At 54.2% G+C, this 19469-nt stretch overlaps 1 protein-coding gene across 3 annotated transcripts; it reads right to left on the bottom strand.

Annotated features, from left to right (window-relative positions):
- Positions 1–874: 874 nt before the first annotated feature.
- Ankrd9 (ankyrin repeat domain 9) lies at positions 875–15147 on the bottom strand. 3 transcript variants are annotated; one of them, XM_027416622.2, is made up of 3 exons: positions 15046–15147; positions 2637–2804; positions 875–2017 (listed from the first exon to the last, which is right to left on the bottom strand). In XM_027416622.2, the coding sequence occupies exon 3, from the start codon at positions 1953–1955 to the stop codon at positions 969–971; it is 987 nt and encodes a 328-aa protein (XP_027272423.1). In that variant the 5' UTR covers positions 1956–2017; positions 2637–2804; positions 15046–15147; the 3' UTR covers positions 875–968. The 3 variants fall into 3 exon arrangements, with proteins under 3 accessions (XP_027272423.1, XP_035301472.1, XP_027272421.1); XM_035445581.1 differs by lacking the exon at positions 15046–15147 and adding an exon at positions 14480–14636; XM_027416620.2 differs by lacking the exon at positions 15046–15147 and adding an exon at positions 3559–3769.
- Positions 15148–19469: the final 4322 nt, after the last annotated feature.

Raw genomic sequence — 19469 nt, 5'->3', positions numbered from 1 at the left:
CATGCCACAAAGGTTGAATTTCACAGCCCAGCAAAATCCCTGGGCAGGGTGATCCGGCCCTGCTCCTCAGTCTTGAAGCTCCGAGGTGCGAACCCAGCTTTGCAGCCAGGGTCCCTTTATCTTGAAAGATGATGGCGCATTCACTAACAAGCCTCCAATCTTCAGAAAGTTCCAGCAGAAACCAGCTCTCCAGGCCTGGCAAGACACTTGCCCAGGGTGGTAACACCCAGCCGGGAGCCCCATAAACGCCATGTGACACCCACTGTGAGTGGGTGAGGAGCCCATCCCTGTGGCTGGGCAGGAGGCCTAGAAGGCACTCCTGGTCCTGATGAGAAGACATGATGCAGGGAACCCAAAGCTTGTGGTGAAGCAGGTACCATGGCAGAGACGAGCACAGCCCAGGGCTAGCACTTGCCAATCCCGACTGAGGGCAAAAGGGATGGAGGGCCAATTCCAGGCCTGGGTGGGAAACCTAGGATTCAGTGGGAGATGAGGCTACCAAACACACACAGCCTGACTCAACTCCTGCCACAGCTGCCTGCTCAGCCCTGGACACAGGGTCAAGTCCAGTTCCATGGGCCATTATTGAGCTGACAGCACAGGAGCCTGGTCACAGCTGCACAGTCCTCCTGGGCTCAGCACACTCTGTCCTCTTGCTCAGCCATGCCAGTCCCCACCCTCTGCTCCTGCCCCTCCCTTGCTTGGGTCAGCTGTCACCTTCCCCAGGACTCCAGGTCCTCACCCATATCCTTAGGGGAGCAGGGAGCTGGCTGCTGAGTGCCCTTGGGCAGGAGTGTGGAGAACCAAGGCTCTCTGATAACCTGCCTGACTTGGCAGCCCTACCCCAAATGCATGCAACAGACCAGGCGGATTCTTCCGTACAGTCAGAGATCCATATATGTAAAGTGCCATGTACAATGCTCTCAAAAACACTCTGTCCCCAGTTACAATGCCAAGGGTGCCCGAGTCTAGCTCCTGCCGGTGAGGTCCAATGGCTGCAGAAAGGGTGGCAGAGGCAGCTCATCCAAGGCCTCGGGGAAGCGGCCAGGTGAGATGGTGGTGACCAGCACCTGCATGGCTCGCACAAAGAGGGAGGGTGGCGCCAGCCCTGCTAGCCACTGGAATTTGTCCTCACCCAGCAGCCTTTGCCAGCGTAGCCGGTCTCCCAGCAGCTCACATCGAGCGGGGCTGGCGGCACCCACTTTGGTGTACAGCACCAGGAGGTCAAGCAGCAGCAGGCGGCGCTGACACAGCTCCTCAGGTGGAGTGGTGCTGGTAGTGGCCGCGTTGCCGGTGGCAGAGGAGGCCACAGCAGCAGCGGGAGCTGAGCTGGCGTCCCGGCCAAGCTGGCGCAGCAGCAGCTCCAGTGGTGTAAAGCCACCACCGTCTCGCAGGCCTGGAGAAGCTCCGTGGCCGAGCAGCAAGAAGAGGCACTCGGGGCGTGCAAGCTCACAGGCCACGTGCAGGGATGTGCCACCGCCCTCCACGCGGCTGCAGCCACGTCGGTCCAGGAGGCGCATGCGCTCCTCTAGTGGGAAGTCCCGCACGGTTCTCAGGATGCAGCGCAGGATGCCCACGCGGTTGTAGCGCACCGCCAATGCCACGTGCGGTCCGGGCGCGGTGCAACAGCGGAAGCCCGCGCTAGGTGGGGCGAGCGCCCGCCGCGGGAAAGTGGCCAGCAGGTAGTGCGCATAGGCCTGGTGGTCGTGCACGAGCGCGTACAGCAGGGCCTCCGACGGCGAGTAGGCGGCCGCGCGCCCGCGCTCGTCCCAGTGGAAGACCTCGCTGGCACGCATGTCCTCCAGTAGCCACACGGGCAGCAGGTCGCGCACGGCCTGGTAGAAGGCGAAGGACGATTTCCGGCACTGCTTCTGCACCCGCAAGCGATTTGAGCCGGAGCCCGGGCCCTCAGGCCCGCCATTGGCACTGCGTCCGGGCCTGGTGTCCCACGGCATGCTGGCCTGGGGGGGGGGGTGTCTCCTGGCCTCAAGGCATGGGTGGCATCACCCAGACCAACCTGTGGGGCGAAGGGGCCAAGTGAAAGGCTTTGGTCACAACTCTCTCGGCCTGAGAAATGGCGCCCACCCTCACACAGACCTTGGTTCTTTGTTTTGTTTATCTGGTTTTTTGAAGCACGGTTTCTCTTTGTTGCCCTGGCTATGCTGGAACTCTCTGGAACTCTCTGGAAACCAGGCTGGCCTCGAACTCACAGAGATCCACCTGCCTCTGCCTCCGGGGTGCTGGGATTAACGTCCCTTTTCCCTCCCAGCCTCGGCTGCCCCCAGTTCTGTTCTCTCCTAAGCCCAGAACCATGCTTGAGTTTCTGCATTTGCACCCGTGTCTCTAGCTTCTTCTAGAGAAGGCTGGACCTGGTGGAGCCTTCAGTCTCCCAACCTTCTGCCTCTCTGGGACCTTAGAGAAGAGGAGCTGTTCACACCTGAGCCAGGTCCCTCCAACCACAAATAAAGAGGAATCCATGTAACACCCAAGACCACTCAGGCCCAAATACAAGCTGAACCCAACTCCTTCTCCCAGCCCCAAGCGCAGCCAACTCCCCTTCTACCCTGACCCCGGCGGAGCACCCCGAGGGCTTCTTTCCAAGGGGGTAGTGGACATAACTACCCAGTCAGACCTACCTGGTTCCTGCCGGCGGCCCTGGATTCAACAGACGCGGTTATTCACTTTGCCTCACCAGCAAGAAGAGTGGTGGCCCGTGGCTGGCAGTGCGCCCCACAGCCAGACTTGGGGAGTGGCTCTGGCTCCTTCATCCACAAACAGTTTTGCTGCCCATCAGGAATGAGCTCCTGGGAGGGAGAGAAAAGGTGAAGTCAACCGAGGGACTGGAGCGTTCACCATCCTGCAGCCACCACATGAGGTCGGTAATGCCACCCCATCTTTCAGTAGGGGACAAGCTAGTCCAAGGTCAGTCTCCACGTCAGGCTGGGCCAGGATAAGAGCCTAGGTCTTCTGCGTTCTGCCTGGTGCCCATTCCAGACACTGCAGACCACGGCCTCAATCCTGCCTCTGCCTGGGCCGCCAGCCTCAACCTGAGCCCTGGCCGCTCACCCCGTGCCCCCCCCCCAGCCCGGTCCGGTCCAGGCGCCCCACCGCCTCGGGCAGAGTAAACCCTAGGTCACAGGGACCAGGGACGGCGAGTGGGCCTCGTCCACACCGAGTATCACGACCACTCGCGGTAACCGGGTAGCAGAGGACCTGGGCACCGTGGAGTGGGCTGCGGCGGCCGCCCCTCGGGGCGATGCCATGACTGCAGCGCCCCGGCGAGCCCGGGCCCCCGCGCCCCAGGGGTACTGTGTGGGCACGCGTGGGGTGCCGGGCGGGTTACGTAAAGTTCGGCCGCCCCACGTCACTGGGCAGAGTCACGGCCGCGGCTCCGCGACTGGAGGGTGGGCCGCCGGCCAGATCGTCCCTGACCCTCCGCGGCAAGGACCGACCGACCTCTGCCGCGGCGGCCGCGGGGGAGGCCCCGGGTGTCTGCTGGCCACCGGCCAGGACCGGGGCTGCACCTGCGCGCGGGGGCGCCCGGGGCGGGCGACTCACCCAGCCGCGCGCGCGCGCGCGCGACCCTGTGCCCACGGCGGGTCGGAGCGCGCCCCGTCCATGCACCGTGCAGCCGAAGGAGATCCCGCACCGCCGGGCGCGGAGAGAGCCGCCGCCGCCCGCCCGCCGCACTCTCGCCCGCCGCCACCGGCTCTCCCGGTGCTGGTGCCGGCGCGGCCCAGGGGCGGGCGGCGGGCGGCGCAGTGCGGCCGGGGCCGGGCAGCACCGCGGGCCGGGCCGCCGCCTCCATTGGCTCACGCCGCCGGCCCCCGCCGCACCCCATTGGTCGCCGCGCTGCACCATTGTTGCGTCACGGGCGAAGGGGCGGGGCGCTCGGCGGGACCCGCGGAAAACTTCGGAGAAACTTAAGGGCGCGGGGGTGGAGGGTGAGAGAGGCCGGGGCCGCGGCCGGGGCGGGGCCTGGAGGGCGGGGCGGGGGGGGGCGGGGCGAGTCCAGGCAAGCGCCCGAGCTGGGCTGTGCGGTCCAAGCCCTGGCAGCAGAAAGAGGCTCCCTCCCTGGCGTGCAGCGAAAGTGGCTGTCTTTGCTCTTCAGCGGGAGCAAGAGTCCCATCCCGGGCCTTTGAGGGAAGCTGGCTTTTCACTCAGGAGGACCTGGGCAGGCCACAAAGGACCCTGGAGCCTGAGGTCTTGACTTTGGGGCCGTTTAGGAGCCCAAAGTCCATTCCAAAAGCACTAATTCATACTGTTACACCAGGTGAGTTCGAGACCAGCCTGGTCTACAAGAGCTAGTTCCAGGACAGCCTCCAAAGCCACAGAGACACCCTGTCTCGAAAAAAAAAAAATAAAAGTATAAGTAAAATAAAATAAATAGTTACACCAGGCCTTGGCTCTCCCTCACCGCCACATTATCCGAGGCAGGACCTCCCTGGTGAAGAAGTCCATTCATAGGCTCTCCAATCATCTTTTCCCAGAATGCCTTAGCAGCCCCATCTTGGCTCCTCTGTGCCTCCCTGACAGGTTGGCCCCACCAAGGCCGGGGCTGAGGGACTTAACCAGGCTGAAGTCTGTCTCACCAGGCTCCTCTGAGAAGACCCAAGCAGACATCTGCCCAGAACCACAGGTGTACCCACACTTTCACACACACGTGCACACTTTTGGGGGCATCCTATAGCCCTGTACCCTAGAAGGTCAGATAAGCAATCCCAAGAGGCAGACAGGCTCTGAAGTTCAGAGAGACCACAGACAGCCTGCTGGACAGGCACTTTTGTAACCCAGACGACAGAACACGTTTACACCAGTCTGCCAACCAAGACCCCTCTACCACCTCAAGACAGCGTCACCTTCAGGACTAAACCAACTCCTAGGAGATCCATGGCAACTGCCAGTTATAGCCTGGAGTCAGAGGGCCAGAGAACACTAGGCTAGGGGTCCAAGCTCTGCCTTTCTTAGGTGTCAGCTTCCAGCAAGTCTTCTCTGATTTTTTTTTCTAGCTTTTTTCTTCTGAATGTCTTAATCTGATGGGGAATGTGGCAAAGTGAATGGCTTTTGGAAGCCCCCAGCTGCTCCTCCACCCTCCTGCGCAGGGCTGTCACATGGCCCCTTACCCAGTTCTACTTTAACAGAGCTTAAGGTGAGACATAGCTCTTTCTACAGCAGTTGTGTAATGAGGGTGAAAGGGCACAGGTTACAAGACCACAGAGGTACTTGGCTTCAGGGACTCCTCCGTGTTGTCCTCTGACTTCCTCTGCCAGCTGGGGTTCCCGGAGGACTCTAAGTTTAGTCTGGTCCCTCCTCTCAACCACTCAGGAGCACCATATGCACAGGGATTTAGCCAAAAAGTCCAGATGGTTTGCTGAAGGCGCTTCCAGAGGGGCGTTCAGGAGGAACCTAAACTAGAGAGTAGGAGGTGTGGCCCAGTGGTCAGTGGGTCACAGCTAGTGCAGTGGACCTTAGCTGCTGAGGCAGGAGCATGGATGTGTACTGCAGTCTGAGGGACAGGAGGAGTTGGAGAAAGTTATTTTGCTTGTTAGTTCAGGCATAACACAAAAATAATACCGGCTCCCTGAGAGCCAGTGAACTGGGGTAAGAAACAGCAGGCCGGACAATGGTGACAAACAGCCAGCATTCAGCCGGCTGGGGTAGGTGGATTGCCATTAGTTCAAGGCCATCCTGAGACATATAGTGAGACCATGGGGAAGAGAGAGACAATAGGCTGATAGATCTGAAAGCTGACAGCTGTCCTGTCATGTGGCTCTTTGGTAGCAGGTGACTTTGTAACTTTCTCCATTATGGCACTAAACAGTCCCTACCCTCTGCAGCTTGCCTTTTCCCCAAGGTCACTGCCATGGCTTGAACATGTCCCTTGGGCTCAGGTGTTGGAAACCAAGTCCCCAGTGCCACTGTGTCAAGAAGTGGTAGGGTCAGGAGGCCTTGGCCCTGGGCAGTGGTGGATGCTTTTTCTGGAGAGGCCACTTGACACAAGTCCCACCGTTGAGTCTCCCTCCCTGCTCTCCTCATCCTCCTGTCTGGCTCCCTGCTCCCTATCCCGAGCTGTAAGAAGTGGAACCCTGCACCATCGAACTTGACATCTTCAGTGATCTTCTTGACAGAGCAGGCTGTGACAACTGACACCTCCCATCCTCCAGGCCTGCCCACTGCTCTGAGGGACAGGCTTTCTGGGTAAACTATGCCGCGTGCCCTGGCATGAAGGATGCCAGTGCTGTGAACATCCTTGCCCACACCCACCACAGCCAGATGGTGCCAAAACCAACTATAACCCCTATCCTGACATGTCATTGCTGCCCTTCAGGGCTACCCAGGTGACAAAGTAGACAGTCATGAAGGGGTAACTTCCTCTTTAGAGGGTATGGGAAGTGAAGGGCAGCTAGGACAGGGGCACAACATGACTCCCAGAGAGACGGAGGAGACCCCAAAGTTGGGGTGGGATTGGAGATGAAGGAGAAAGTCTTGCTAAGTGGGCATAGACTTTGACCTTTGACCCTGCTGTGTGTTTTCGGAGACCTGGCCCAAGGCACACTTACCTCCTCATGGAGAGCTTGTCCCCTGCCAGGGTAAAAGCTGCTGTGGGCAGGTGGACTCCCACAGGTGCTCCGAGAGGACAGAGTGAGGGGAGTGGAGAAGAGACTACAAAGTGCAGGCAAGAGCTAGATCAGGACTCTAGGAGACTAAGCGGGAGGGCTCTCAGCAGAGAAGCCCTGTTCTCTCAGGGCTCTCCAGCTGCTGAGGACAAACTGCAGGGGACATAGAAGGCATAGCCACTGAAGTCATTGGGGGATGGCAGCCTCGGGGCCACATACTGCATGGATTCCACTTGTCTGGGTGTGTGAGGGGAGAGGCCCAAAGCGTCAGGCTGAGCTCCTGGAAGCTGGAGAGCAACCAGGGTAGGAGCTGGAAGAGGCAGAGCCATAGCAACAGGAAGCCAGGGAGAAGGCCTGCCTGGTGGACAGCTGGGGCCATGAGTACAAAGACTGTACTCAAGAACCAGGGAGATGGCTCAGCCCTGCTGCCAAGTCTGATGTCCTGAGTTCAATCCCTGGGACCCCAGGGCATGATGGAAGGCGAGAACTCACTCCCTTGGGTTGTCCGCTGACCTCCACTCAAGCTGTGGCATACACACACGTGTGTGCGCACATGTACACAGGTGCATGCCTACCCACACAAAGCTGGGACAGCACAGAGAAGCGAAGAAGTCCAAAGCAGGAACTTAGTACTTCCAGCAAAGGGAAAAGGCCATCAGAAGCCAAAAAAGATGTAGGGGTCCTAAAGCTTAAGCGACCTCAGTAGGAAGGTGTGGTCAGCAGGGGTGCCAGGCAGCTGGGACAGGAACATTGCCACACATAGGTCACAGTGTCCTTCACCAAGGTTGGGTGGAGTAAGAACCCTATTCGGACAAGGTTCAGGGCCCAGGGAGCAGAGGCCTGGAGATGTTTCTGAGGGGGTAGAGGAAGGGACAGAACTGGATGGCAGGGAGGGTGAGATAAGGTAAAAGACAACAGGCTTGAGCAGCGCGTGGCTGTGCCCGAGGGTGTGGGTGGATGTGCGCACGGGCACACAACCATCCAGTCATGCTGTGTGTGTGAGCACCAAGTGCAGCGCGCTGACAGGTCTCCTCCCAGTGAGGAGAGTCGCTCTCCTCTGCCCTAACGAGTCTGTCCACCCCACCCCACCCCACCCCCCGAGAAACCTGCTTCACCGAAGCCCACAGGCAGCCTCAAAGCACAACTGTAAAGCTGTGGAGGGTGCGTGTGGCCTGCCCTGGTGTGGAAACCTTTTAGAACGATGCCCTGAGAAGACGGTGCCCTCCTGGAGGGAAGGGGCCTCAGCTAGAACACAGATAGCCCTTTTGTGGGGGCAAAATGTCAAGCATGGATGCCAGGGAAGGCACAGGTACAGGGACAGTATGTTACATCTGCTCTGATAGTTTCTTTTATAATGTTTTATCAGTACATATTGAACATAATAATGGCTGCACTGTGACATTTTCACACGTGTACATAGGACATATTAATCATATTCACCCATTACCCTCCCTCGGTCCCTTCTGTTCCAGACATCCCTTCCTACCTCATCCCCTTGCTAGTCTTTTTCCCTTTTACCTGTGTATGGGTGTTGCCCTATGTGAGTCTTTGCACCCTTGTGTGGTGCCTGAGGAAGTCCAGATGAGGGCTGGGACTGGAGTTTCAGATGGCTGTGAGCCACTGTGTGGGTGCTGGGAATCAAACCTGGGCTTCTGGAAGAGCAGACAGTGGTCTTAACCACTGAGCCATTTCTCCAGCCCCCACACCTGTGTGTGTGTGTGTGTGTGTGTGTGTGTGTGTGTGTGTGTGTCTGTCTGTCTGTCTGTCTGTCTGTCTGTCTGCCTGCCTGCCTGCCTGCCTGCCTGCCTGCCTGCCTGCCTGTGTCCCACTGAGTTTTATTGGGTTGTTTACAGGACCATAAGCATACCCTACCAGTGACTGCACCCCTTCCCCATAAAGGGCTAACTGACCATAAAGCCTCTGGTGGCAGTGGGCCCCAAGAGCCACTCACTCTTTTTGAGATATAGTTTGAGATATAGATACTCTAGTCTGGCCTCATACTCATTATGCATAGTGTAGGACAACCTGGAACTCACAAGCGTCCTGCCTTCGCTTCCAAAGCTCTGGGGTTACAGGCATACACACCATGCTCAGTTTATATAACGCTGGGGATGGAGCCAAGGGCAACTGAGCTACACCCCGTGGTTTTAGTCTTCACAGTCATCTGCTCAGTGAGAAGGGGCAGAGCCGGGGGCGTCCATTCACTGACTACCTGGAGGTATTCCCTGGCCGGAGCTCCAGCAAGGCCCATGGAGCCGACATAGCCAGGGGCCATCCTATGGAAGCATAAAGCGGGCTGAGACATATGGAGAATGAAGACAATTGCAACACCGCAGAGAGGCTGGTGCCAGACTTGCTGGGTCCTTCATAGCCAGCCACTCACCAGCCTAGGACATGGGCTAGGTGACTGCACATGTCTGGATGCCAGCCACATCCCTGCAATATGAGATTAAGAAGAAAGCATCCCATTGGGCAGCATGGAGGAGCAGGAGTCTGAGTTGGTGAGGGCCTCCCACGGTTGTCCCCACCTCAGCCAGGTGGTTTCTCTGCCACCTGGCTGAACCAAAACTTACTTGGTCTTTAAGGGTGAGCCTCTGCCCTCCCGGGACCTTTCTCAGAGCAGAGAGGCTCCAGCCCGCCCATCCTCCTCTTGGTCCATCCCACTGGTCTTTCACGGCTCAGTGTGATCTGTCAGTGAGACCAAAGACAGGAAAACACCAGGTAGACACAGGAACTTGCTACAAGAGAAGAGTCTGATACACACAGCAAAGGCACGGCATGCCGCAGCTGTACAAAACGCTGCTGTAAGCCAGCTGACCTAGCTCCGAACAGTGCTCCAGCATGAATAGGCAGTACACACACTCGCCAATAAAGACGTGCAGCTGTGCCAGGAGTCCATAAATGGGCAACCTCTTGTTTTGCCTGGTGGCCAGGCCAAAACTGAGCTGCATGAAGCCAGCCTGTACCAGACAGGTGGGGACTACAGGGGGAAGTCTTGCAGACATCATCAGGCAAGCTAAAGAGAAGGGGCTCCTTGGAAGGTCCTGGCAGTGCCTAGAAAGGTCACCTTATTTGTTTGTAGTGCTGGGGACAGATCCAGAGCCTCACATCCGACCAGCCCTTTAGTAGGCATCCTATCCAGTTAAATGCTGGTTCTCATGCTATTATGCATGCGGTGTTCACTGCAGTGGTTCTTTAATGTTTCCTAAAAGAACTGAGTCCTGGGATTGATAGGTGCTCATCAGTTAAGAGCTCCCCATGCTCTTCCTGAGAACCCATACTGGATGGCTCACAATCACTCTAGTTCCCGAGGACCCGACTCCCTCTGCTGGTTTCTGCAGGCACCCACACTCACATGTGCACACACACAGACTCAGAATTAAAAATAATCTTCAAAACACACTTGAGCCTGAATTTCATATTCAAATTCATATCTGATATTACATAGTTAAACAGGATTTAGGCATCAGCTAAGTACCCAAGAGATGGTTTTGGTTTGGTTTTTTTGCTGTTTAGCCTACATTCCTGCCTTGGTGTGAGCCAAGGCCTCTCTCTTTTGTGTCTTTGTAGGATTCCTGGATCCAGCCATGTCTGAATACCCAGCCTTTTCCATTTCATGAGCTGGTGGATTATCTTCTTACTTAGACCAGCTAGAGAACTCTCTACTCATAAGGGGATTGGCTGTGACATTCCTGCTCTCATGGCATAGTGATGACAGTGCCATGTCTTCTCAGCAGGTGGCCCCTTACATGTCAGCCACAGGCAAGAACAGAACCTACACTACATCTCCTGCCCAGTGGAAACAGAATCTTGTCCTAGAGGACCAAGAAGGTCCACTGGGTCCCCATGGGCACAGGCCTACCGGCCCCAGAAACTGCCCCAGAAACTAAGTTGCCATGATTTCTTCCTTAATATTTACTTATCTTTTCTATGAGTATGAGTGTTTACCTGCATGTATGTATGTGCACCATATGTGTGCTGGTGGCTGTGGAGACCAGAATAGGGTGCCCAGTCCCCTTGAAGCTGGAGCTACAGATGTTCGTGGGTGAGGAGGAATTGAACCCAGATCTTCTGCAAGAGCAGCAAGTGCCCTGAGCCATTGCTCCAGCCCCAAGGCTCCTTCTTTATATTTCTACAGGGAAAAAAGGGTTAAAAGAAAAACAAGCCTAAAGACTCTGCCTACATGGCTGGGGCTACCACATCACTCAATAGGAGAATATTTCATAGCAATATAATACTCCCCAATAACTCCTGGGGAGGGGCAGGTGTCATCACAGCCGACAAAATGGGAATGTCTTTGTCAACTGTATATCCAAGAGTTCCGAGAGTGGATTAATATCCAGAATCTATAAAGAACTATAACAATTAAACACCAAAAAAAGAAGTCACCCAATATGGATGTTTCTCAAGGAACTGCATACAGTGCCGTATGACCCAGCTGTGCCACTTCTGGGTATGTCCCTGAAGGAATCCAAGACCTTTGACAGAGCCACATAGTCAACAGTCACTGGTCTAATTAAGTGTTTAAAGAGACAGGGCCTGTTGACAAAATGCTGTCTCACTGCCCTTATCTCACGGACTACCTGTGTGCTAGCTAGGTCAGAATAGGCAGGTCCCTTTACAGTAGAGACCGAGGCTGGCAGGAAGGCCAGAGCAACACTGTTGGTCAGGAATGACCTCTTGGAGGAAGCCCCTTAGGACTCAAGAAGCCAACTCAGAAACCTTAGGAAGTCCCTAAAATGTACCAGACTCACAAGGCCGCCATCCCCCCGTGTTTTATAAGCAGTGAGGATTGCTGAGGATGGGAGCTGCCTGCAAGGCGCACAGGGAGATCAAAGTTTGCAGCTCCTGTGAGTCATCGGGCACGCCGGGGCAGGCTTTGGTGATGCAGCTGCCTTTGAGTCACTTGTGCTCTTGTAAGTAACCCCAATAAACTCACTGGGTCACCAAGTTGGACTTTGGTGGCATCGTTACTTTGATGCCATTGGTTCCCTTTCTGGAGTGAGTAGCTGTCCATCAGCACCCTGATACCTTTATTCCCTCCCAGGAAGGGAAGGCTTTCACTGTGTACATGCTGAACAACGCTGCTGGGGGCTGGACTGCAAAAGCTGTGGTCCCTCCCATCCTAAGTCCCCATCATGTTGAGTATGGTGGCACCTTTCATCGCAGCACTTCTGAGGCAAAGGAAACTGGATCTCTATGAGTTCGAGGCCAGCCTGGTCTACAGAGTGAGTTCCAGGACAGCCAGAGCTACACAAAGAAATGCAGTCTCAAAAACAAAACAGAAGTCCACATCACAAGACACAAACTAGGTGGAGATGGTGGTGCAGTGATATGTTATTTATGATTTATGATTTATTAACACTTGCATGAGGATTCAGAAAGCAAAGTCAGCCACAAGCCATCGAAGCCAGACACACACGTTTAATCCCAGCAGCCAGAAGCTAGGGGTTGATGTTACACACCTTTAATCCTAGGGCTCAGGATTTAGAGGTAGGCCGATCTCTGTGAGTCCAAGGCCACCCTGATCTACACGAGATTGAATTAGTCTAAAAGAGTAACAGATCAGTTACAGATCCCAGAACTAGAGGGGTATAAAAGATAGAAGCAGGGCCTTCAGTATTCAGTAGGAGGCAATCATTCTCCAGCCACACTGAAGATAGAGGTATTCATTCTCCAGACATGCTGAGGAGAGGTTACAGTTTGAGGCTTGGGTGAGAGCTTGTGGAGACAGGATCAACCCATTCAGTCTAAGGTAGAGGTAAGAAGCTAATGGCCTTTGCTTTACTGATCTTCAGCTTGAAGTTTGAACCTCAATATCAGTCTCTGGGTCATTTATTAATTCATGTTACAGGTGGGCTAGGGTCTTCCATCCCTGGCCAGGGGATGTAAGTTGTCACAAAATTTCTGAGAAATGTCATTGGTTTTCCCCACAAACAGGCCCTTGGACCTGAACTAAGGACTCTTGGTGTGTGGACATGGGGACTTCTTAGGGGACAAGGAGCATACTTGTAATATCCATAATTAGCCAATGACATCTATGCCAAATACCCTGATGGCATCCTTCCAGGGGCAGCCTCAGCCCCCAGGAGCCTGAAGATGCTATGGGCTGATCTTGATTGGCAACTAGACTGTATTGAGAGCCATGTAGGAGATTTGTCGGGCAAACTTCTGGTGTGTCTGTGAGGGCATTCCCAGTGCCAGCTGACTTGTGGGTCAGTAACTGGGCGTGTGTGGCAGAGTCCAATAGGCTAGGGGCCTAGGTGGAATGAAAGTGGGAGCTTCTGGGTGTGGTAGCCTGCATCTTTAATCCCACCGCTTGGGAGGCACAGCCAGGCAGATCTCTGTGAGTTCAAGGCCATCCTGATCTCCATAAGGGGGTCTAGGTCAGCTAGGGTTACATAGAGAGACCCTGTCTTGGGGTTTGAGGGAGAAGAGAAAAAAGTGGGAGAAAGCCAGCCAGCGTGTGCAGCCTCCAATCTCGAGAGCCAGTGTCCCTTCAGCAGGCTAGCTTGTTTGTCACGGTGTTTGGGTTTTGAGACAGACTCACACTGTAGCCTCGGCTGGCCTTAAACTCATGATCTGATCCTCCAGTCTCAGTCTCTCCCAGTGCTTCGATGACAACAGCCACAGATTGCTAGTCTCTTCGTCACTTCAGTGCCCATCCAACAGTGACGCCTAGGAAACATTCAGGTCTCCATCCTATACTGTAGGAATGCCTCCAGTGGGACGCCTGCTTCTCAGACTGAGCACGAGGTGGCGGTGCTCAGCCTACTCAGCCTTCAACCCTGAATTAATCTAGTGGGTCCCCTCTTATAATTATGTATGTAATATACAATTATATACAACATAGCCTACACACATTCTATTGGTCCTGTTCCTCTAGAGAACGCCCAATATATCTGCTACAACCAAAGTCAGTGGGACCCCTCTTTTCCTCCAAGCTATCCCCACCCCACCTCCATAGAACCTTGGCCTTCAGGCTTCAGGCCCTTTGCAGGTGCTATTCCCTCTGCCAGGTATGCTGTCCCGCAGAAGTGAGCATGGCTGCATTTCTGAAGTGACCTGGCAAAAGGAGTACACCTACCCCCACCCCACTCCACCCCCAACCACCCAGCCTAGGAGGTGGTGGTTTCTGAGGGTCAGCTCAGAGGGTGGAGCCTGCCGGTCCTGCCAAGAAGGTAGAAGTTGCCCCGTAAATGAAGATGACTAAGTGGGGAGAGAGTTAATCATGGAGGTGGGTGGGGCTGACCCTGAGGTGCTAGGAGAGGGAACAGGTAATGAGTGGGGAGTGTGGGAGCAGGGCTGGAAGCAGGAAGTAGTCATTTCTCCCTCCCAGCTGTGTCAGAATGCAGACAGCGCACAGCTGGGCTTCTGGGAAAAGAAGCCTCTGCGGCCCAGCCCGGTCCTGACCCGGGCCCAGACCTGCTGGGCAGCTCCGGGGGTGGAGATGCGAGCTCCGACGCCCTCGGGGGCTGGAAGTTGGTAGATGAGGAAGGCTAGGAGGAGAAAGCCAGCTCACCCCCTCTTGACCTTCCCAGCACCTGACCCCGGATTCCTGCGGGGCTGTGTGACTTTGAGAGCATTGCTGGCCTAAGAGCTCAACTGCTCTGAGGACTCAGTCCCACCTCTCTGGACTGTGAACCGCAGGGTCAGAAGGTCAGATCCTGCTCTCCTCGTCTTCGGCGCTACCTATATTTTTTACATCGTGCCATTCCGAGCTGCCGACTCGAGGAGTAGCGGTAGCAGGCAGTAAAGCAAGGCAGAAGAAGAAACTGAGGCCGGGGTGGGGGCAGGACTAGCCCAGGTCACACAACTCAGACAAATCCTAGCGATCCAGCGGCCCCTGCGTGCCAGCCTACCCTCGAGAGCAGCATTGCTCTGCAGTCGCCCGCAACCTACGCGGCCCGCATCCTCGCTTGCTTCTTCACTGACTCTACAAGGGCCCAGGGCAGGGAGGGGCGTCCAGCCGGCTCAGCCGACCCTGGGGGCCACGGAGAGCTCAAGGGGGGCAGCATTGTCCTGCATCTCGGTCTGGGAGGTGGAGGCGAGGCGTGGCCTCGGTTTTCCCGTCTGCGCCCCGGAGCAGCGGCCAGCACTGCCCCCTAGCGGTAGAGGCAGGGATCGCGGAGCCTCCAGGGCGCGGCGCCTGGGAGGGTGCCAGGTCCCGGGCCGCCGAGCTCCAGGAATCCGCTGGGTCGGCAGGTTCGGGACCCAGTGCTGACAGTGCTACCCATTCCTCCAGCTACGTACCCACCGCAGGCCCCTTCCTACGCAAGTTTGCTGCCTGCACTGAAATCAGGCCCCGTCCTGGCCACCCCACCCTGCGGTCACTCCGGGGCTCCTCTGCATCCTGCAAGGCGCTGGCCTCCCTGTACTCCACGGCCCGCTGCTCCTCTCGTAGTGAGGCTGGTCCTGCCAACCCTACCTCTCCTTGGGAGTCTCATAGGCTTCCAAGCTTTGGGTTGTGCAACACTTCAGTTTGCAGTGCTTCAAGGTGCTGGCGAGGGCTGTGTCGACACGCCGACAAGGCGGTTCCCCCTGCCGGCCAAGAAACACACTGGCCTGTGACTGCACAGTGCCCTCTGCCTGCAGGCGAAGGTGGCCCAAGTCCAGCGCTCTGCACAATTCCACCTCTCTCTTCCGGTCTCGGAGCTAAGCGTGCTCTGCTCCTGGAATGCTGTCCTCCCAGCCTAGCTTGCTCACCAAGCATAATTACACCGCCAGGGAGCTTCCTTGGTCCCCTCAGGCCCTGGCCTGGCCATCCCCAGCTGCACATTCGCGAGGCTCCTGGGCGCCTGCAGGGCCGAGGGCTGAACACAGGACTAACGCAGACATGGAAGCCAGAACAGCATACGTAAGGAGAGGGCTTTGCCGGACCCACCTGGCACCTAGGAGGCAGATATCGGTTGTGACCCTACAGCCTGCACCGCAGTGTCACTGCTTCGGGTCAGGGAACCCCAGTGAAACACCAATAGAGCACACAGAGTGTTCATTGCTGTCGAGATAAGACATCAAGGTTCTCTGGAAGCTGTCTTCTTCCAGAGGGACCAGATCAGGAAGACAGTCTGGCAGGGGGTCCCCAGCCGGGAAAAAGGGTATTTGGTCAAACTGCCCACTTTTCAGGCCTTTAATCCCAGCACTGGGAAGGCAGGGACAGGCTTCGGCTACATAGAGAGTTCTAGGCCAGCCAGAGATACATACTGGGACCATGCCTCAAAAATAAATACACGAATGAGAGATGGCTCAGTGGTTAAGAGCGTTGGCTGCCCTACTAGAGGACCTGGGTTCAATTCCCAGCACCCACGTGGCAGATCACTGTTGTCTGTAATTCCAGTTCTAGGGGATTTGACACAACACATGTGAAATTAAATTATTTAAAAGATAAAATATAAACAAACAAGCAAACAAAAGAGTTAGACAGAGCCATGGCTGGTGGCTCAGACCTGTAATTCCCACACTCAGGAAGCTGAAGCAGGGGAATTGCCATGAGGTCAGCCTGGGCTGCACAGTAAAACCCTGTCTCAAAACAAACAAACGAAAACAAAACAGACAACCAAAGAAAATACAGGACCAGAAGGGAAAGGCGGTTGAGGGAGGGAGGTCTGTACAGTGGTATTCCACAGGTGTAGCAAGCAGTTACTCACGACTGCGTAAGAACCAGCCCTGCAGGGTGGCTTCAGACAGCAGTATGCTATTTCTCATTGTTCTTCAATTGCCTGGATGGTTCTGCTTTCCATGGTACCAGCCGAGGATCACTTACACAGCTGCAGTGATCTGGAGGCTCAATAGGTGAATGTCCCACGAGGACATCCATTTGAATGATTCTAGATAATGACTGGGGGGCTCAGCTGGCCGCTGTTCCATATTCTGCTGGGGCTCTTAGCTTCTCTCCATGGCTGCCTTGGGCTTCCTTACAGCATGGCAGCCTGGATTTCATTGATCAGCATCTCTGACTGATGGAAGAGACGTGGAGAGCAGCTGCTTTAGGTAAGGTGGGCAGGGCGGGTTGGCCTCTTAGAAATGGAATTCGGTAATCTTCAGGCTGAGCTAGGAAGAGCTGTGAAACCAAGGTGGTGGGAGCAGCCACCAAAAACAGTCTGAACTACGAAGTCAGTACATTTGACGGAAAAGCCAAGGGAGGAGGGGAGCAGGCAAGATGGTTCGGTGGGCAGAGCCATGTATGTGGGCCCTGTGCCCTCGACATTCAAGTGGGACTTTCACTAGGTGCAATGTGGTACAAGATGGTGCTGCATGTCGTGGGCGTGGCAGCCAGGTGCTAAACTGCTGTTCTCAGGCTGGACCAGTGGAGACAAAACTCTGCTCTCCTGGACTGCCTTGTGGCCTGGGAATTGAGGAATATCACTATGCTGAGCGTGATGACAGACCTTTAATTCTAGCCCAGTTGGGAGACAAAACAAGTGAATCTCTGTGAGTTCAAGGCTGGCCTAGTCTATGGAGAGATCCAGGCCTTCCAGGGCTACATACTAAGATTCTATCAAAAAAAAGGGGGGGGGCTGGTTAAGAGCACAGTTGCTCTTACAGAGGATCCCAGTTGGATTCCTAATACCTACATGATGGCTTACAACTATCTGTAACTCAGTTCCAGGAAATCTAACCTCTGGCCTCTGTGGGCACCAGGCACGCACAATACATACATGAAGGCAAAAGACTCGGACATATAAAATAAAATAAATAAATCTTTTTGGGGGGGGGCATGTTTTGAGACAGGGTTTCTCTGGGGCTTTGGAGGCTGTCCTGAAACTAACTCTTGTAGACCAGGCTGGTCTCGAACTCACAGGGATCCGTCTGCCTCTGCCTCCCTAGTGCTGGGATTAAAAGCATGCTCTACCACCACCCGAACGGTGTGTCAATTTTTTTTTTAATTGCTTCGAGGTCATTTAATCCATGTCAAGATACTTTGCATACATTGTTGAGTGTGTCAATTTTTAAAGAGACAAAGACTTGAACACACTTTATTAAGAAGATACACAGATAGCGGTAGGCTCCTGGCAGCATGTTCAACATGCTGTCAGAATATCTAAAATTAACCGGAAGTGATGGTGCACACCTTTAAACCCAGCACTAGGGAAGCAAAAGGCAGGGGAATTTCCATGAATTTAAGGCCAGCCTGGTCTACAAAGCAAGTCCCGATAGCCAGGGCCACAGAGACAGCATAAGACCCTGTCTCAAACAAACCAAAAAGAAAATCTAAAATTAAATGGGTTGCACATTGCCCCACATGCTGGCAAGAGTGTGAAGCGATTGGAACTCATTCGTTGCTGGGTAGAATACAAGCTCAAGTAGGGACTTTGGAAAACAACTTGACAGTGTTTTACATTCCATATGGCCCGAGAATTCTGCCTCTGGCTATTGTTGTTCAAGAGAAATGAAAATGTCTTCTCCACAAAGCATGAACATTTGTAGCAGCATTAGTCATAATATCCAAACATGGAAACACATGCATGACTACATATCCATTAATTGGTTAACAAAGAAAGAAAATGTTATATACCCTATAATAGAAAGAACATACCATAGTAAACTTCAAAACCATGCTAGACTTGGCAGGGCGGTGCATGCCTTTAGTTCCAGCACTTGAGAGGCAAAGGCAGGCATATTTCTGCAAGTTCAAAGCACCCTGGTCTACACAGTTTCAGGACACCCAGAGCTACATAAGGAGACCCTGCCTCAAAAAAATTTTTTTAAATTTATTTGCTGGTGAGCACAATTATATACTTTCTCTTTTCAGTTTTTTGGCAGTCTTTTTGTTGTTTGTTTTGTTTTTTTCAAAACAGGGTTTCTCTGTGCTAACAGCTCTGGCTGTCTTGGAACTTGCTTTGTAGATCAGGCTGGCCTTGAACTTAGAGATCTGCCTACCTCTGCCTCTGCCTCCCAAGGGCTGGGACTAAAGGTGTGTGCCACCACCACCAGGCTAATTGTTCACTCTAATCCCAGAACTTGAAGGGGTAACACGGGAAGATTGTAAATTAAAGGGCAGCCTGGACTATAAAATGAGACCCTTTCTCAAAACAAAAACAAAAGCAAGAACAAAAACAAGACCACCACCAAAGATGGAGGCTGGAGATGGCTCAGTGGTCAAGAATATTTACTGTTCCAGGGACCCCAACTCCAGTAGGTTCCCAGCACTTATTTCTGATTGCTCGCTACTGCCTGTATCTCTAACTCCAGGGTTCCAGTGCCCTCTTCTGTCCTCCTTGGACACACACACAGAGACACACACACACACACACACACAAATAAAAGCTAAAAATTAAGAATATTCTAAGGGGGGAGATATAAAAAGCCAAGCCAGGCTCATCCCTGTAATCCCACTGCTCTGGAGGCTGAGGCAGGAAGATAATCAGATAGGAGATGGCTTGATCAGCCACATAGTGAGACCGCCATGTAAAGTGACAAAATGAGCACACTTTATATTCATTTATTTATTTGTTTGTTTTTGATTTTGGTTTTTCTAGATAAGGTCTCTCTGTGTAGCCCTGGCTGTCCTGAAACTCGATTCGTAGACCAGGCTGGCCTCCAACTCGCAGAGATCCACCTGCCTCTGTCTCCCAAGTGCTGGGATTAAACGCGTGCGCCACCACTGCCTGGGTTATTATTCTATTTACATGAACTATTCAGGAAAGGCAGTCTATGGATAGAGAAAGCAAACCAGTGCAGTGGTGGCCTGCAGGGACTGATAGAAGCAGGCTGAAGGGACCTTGGTGAATGGACTCGGGCATTAGTTTGCACAAGTCTATAAATGTATTAAAAATGCAAATGTAAAATGTGGATTTTTGCAGTGTCTAAATATACATCAATAAAATTCTTCAAAGGAAAGAGCCAGGGATT

This window comes from Cricetulus griseus, chromosome 5 (assembly GCF_003668045.3).
Source record: "Cricetulus griseus strain 17A/GY chromosome 5, alternate assembly CriGri-PICRH-1.0, whole genome shotgun sequence".
Classification (NCBI taxonomy): Eukaryota; Metazoa; Chordata; class Mammalia; order Rodentia; family Cricetidae; genus Cricetulus; species Cricetulus griseus.
This window is presented reverse-complemented; position numbering and strand designations above follow the sequence as displayed.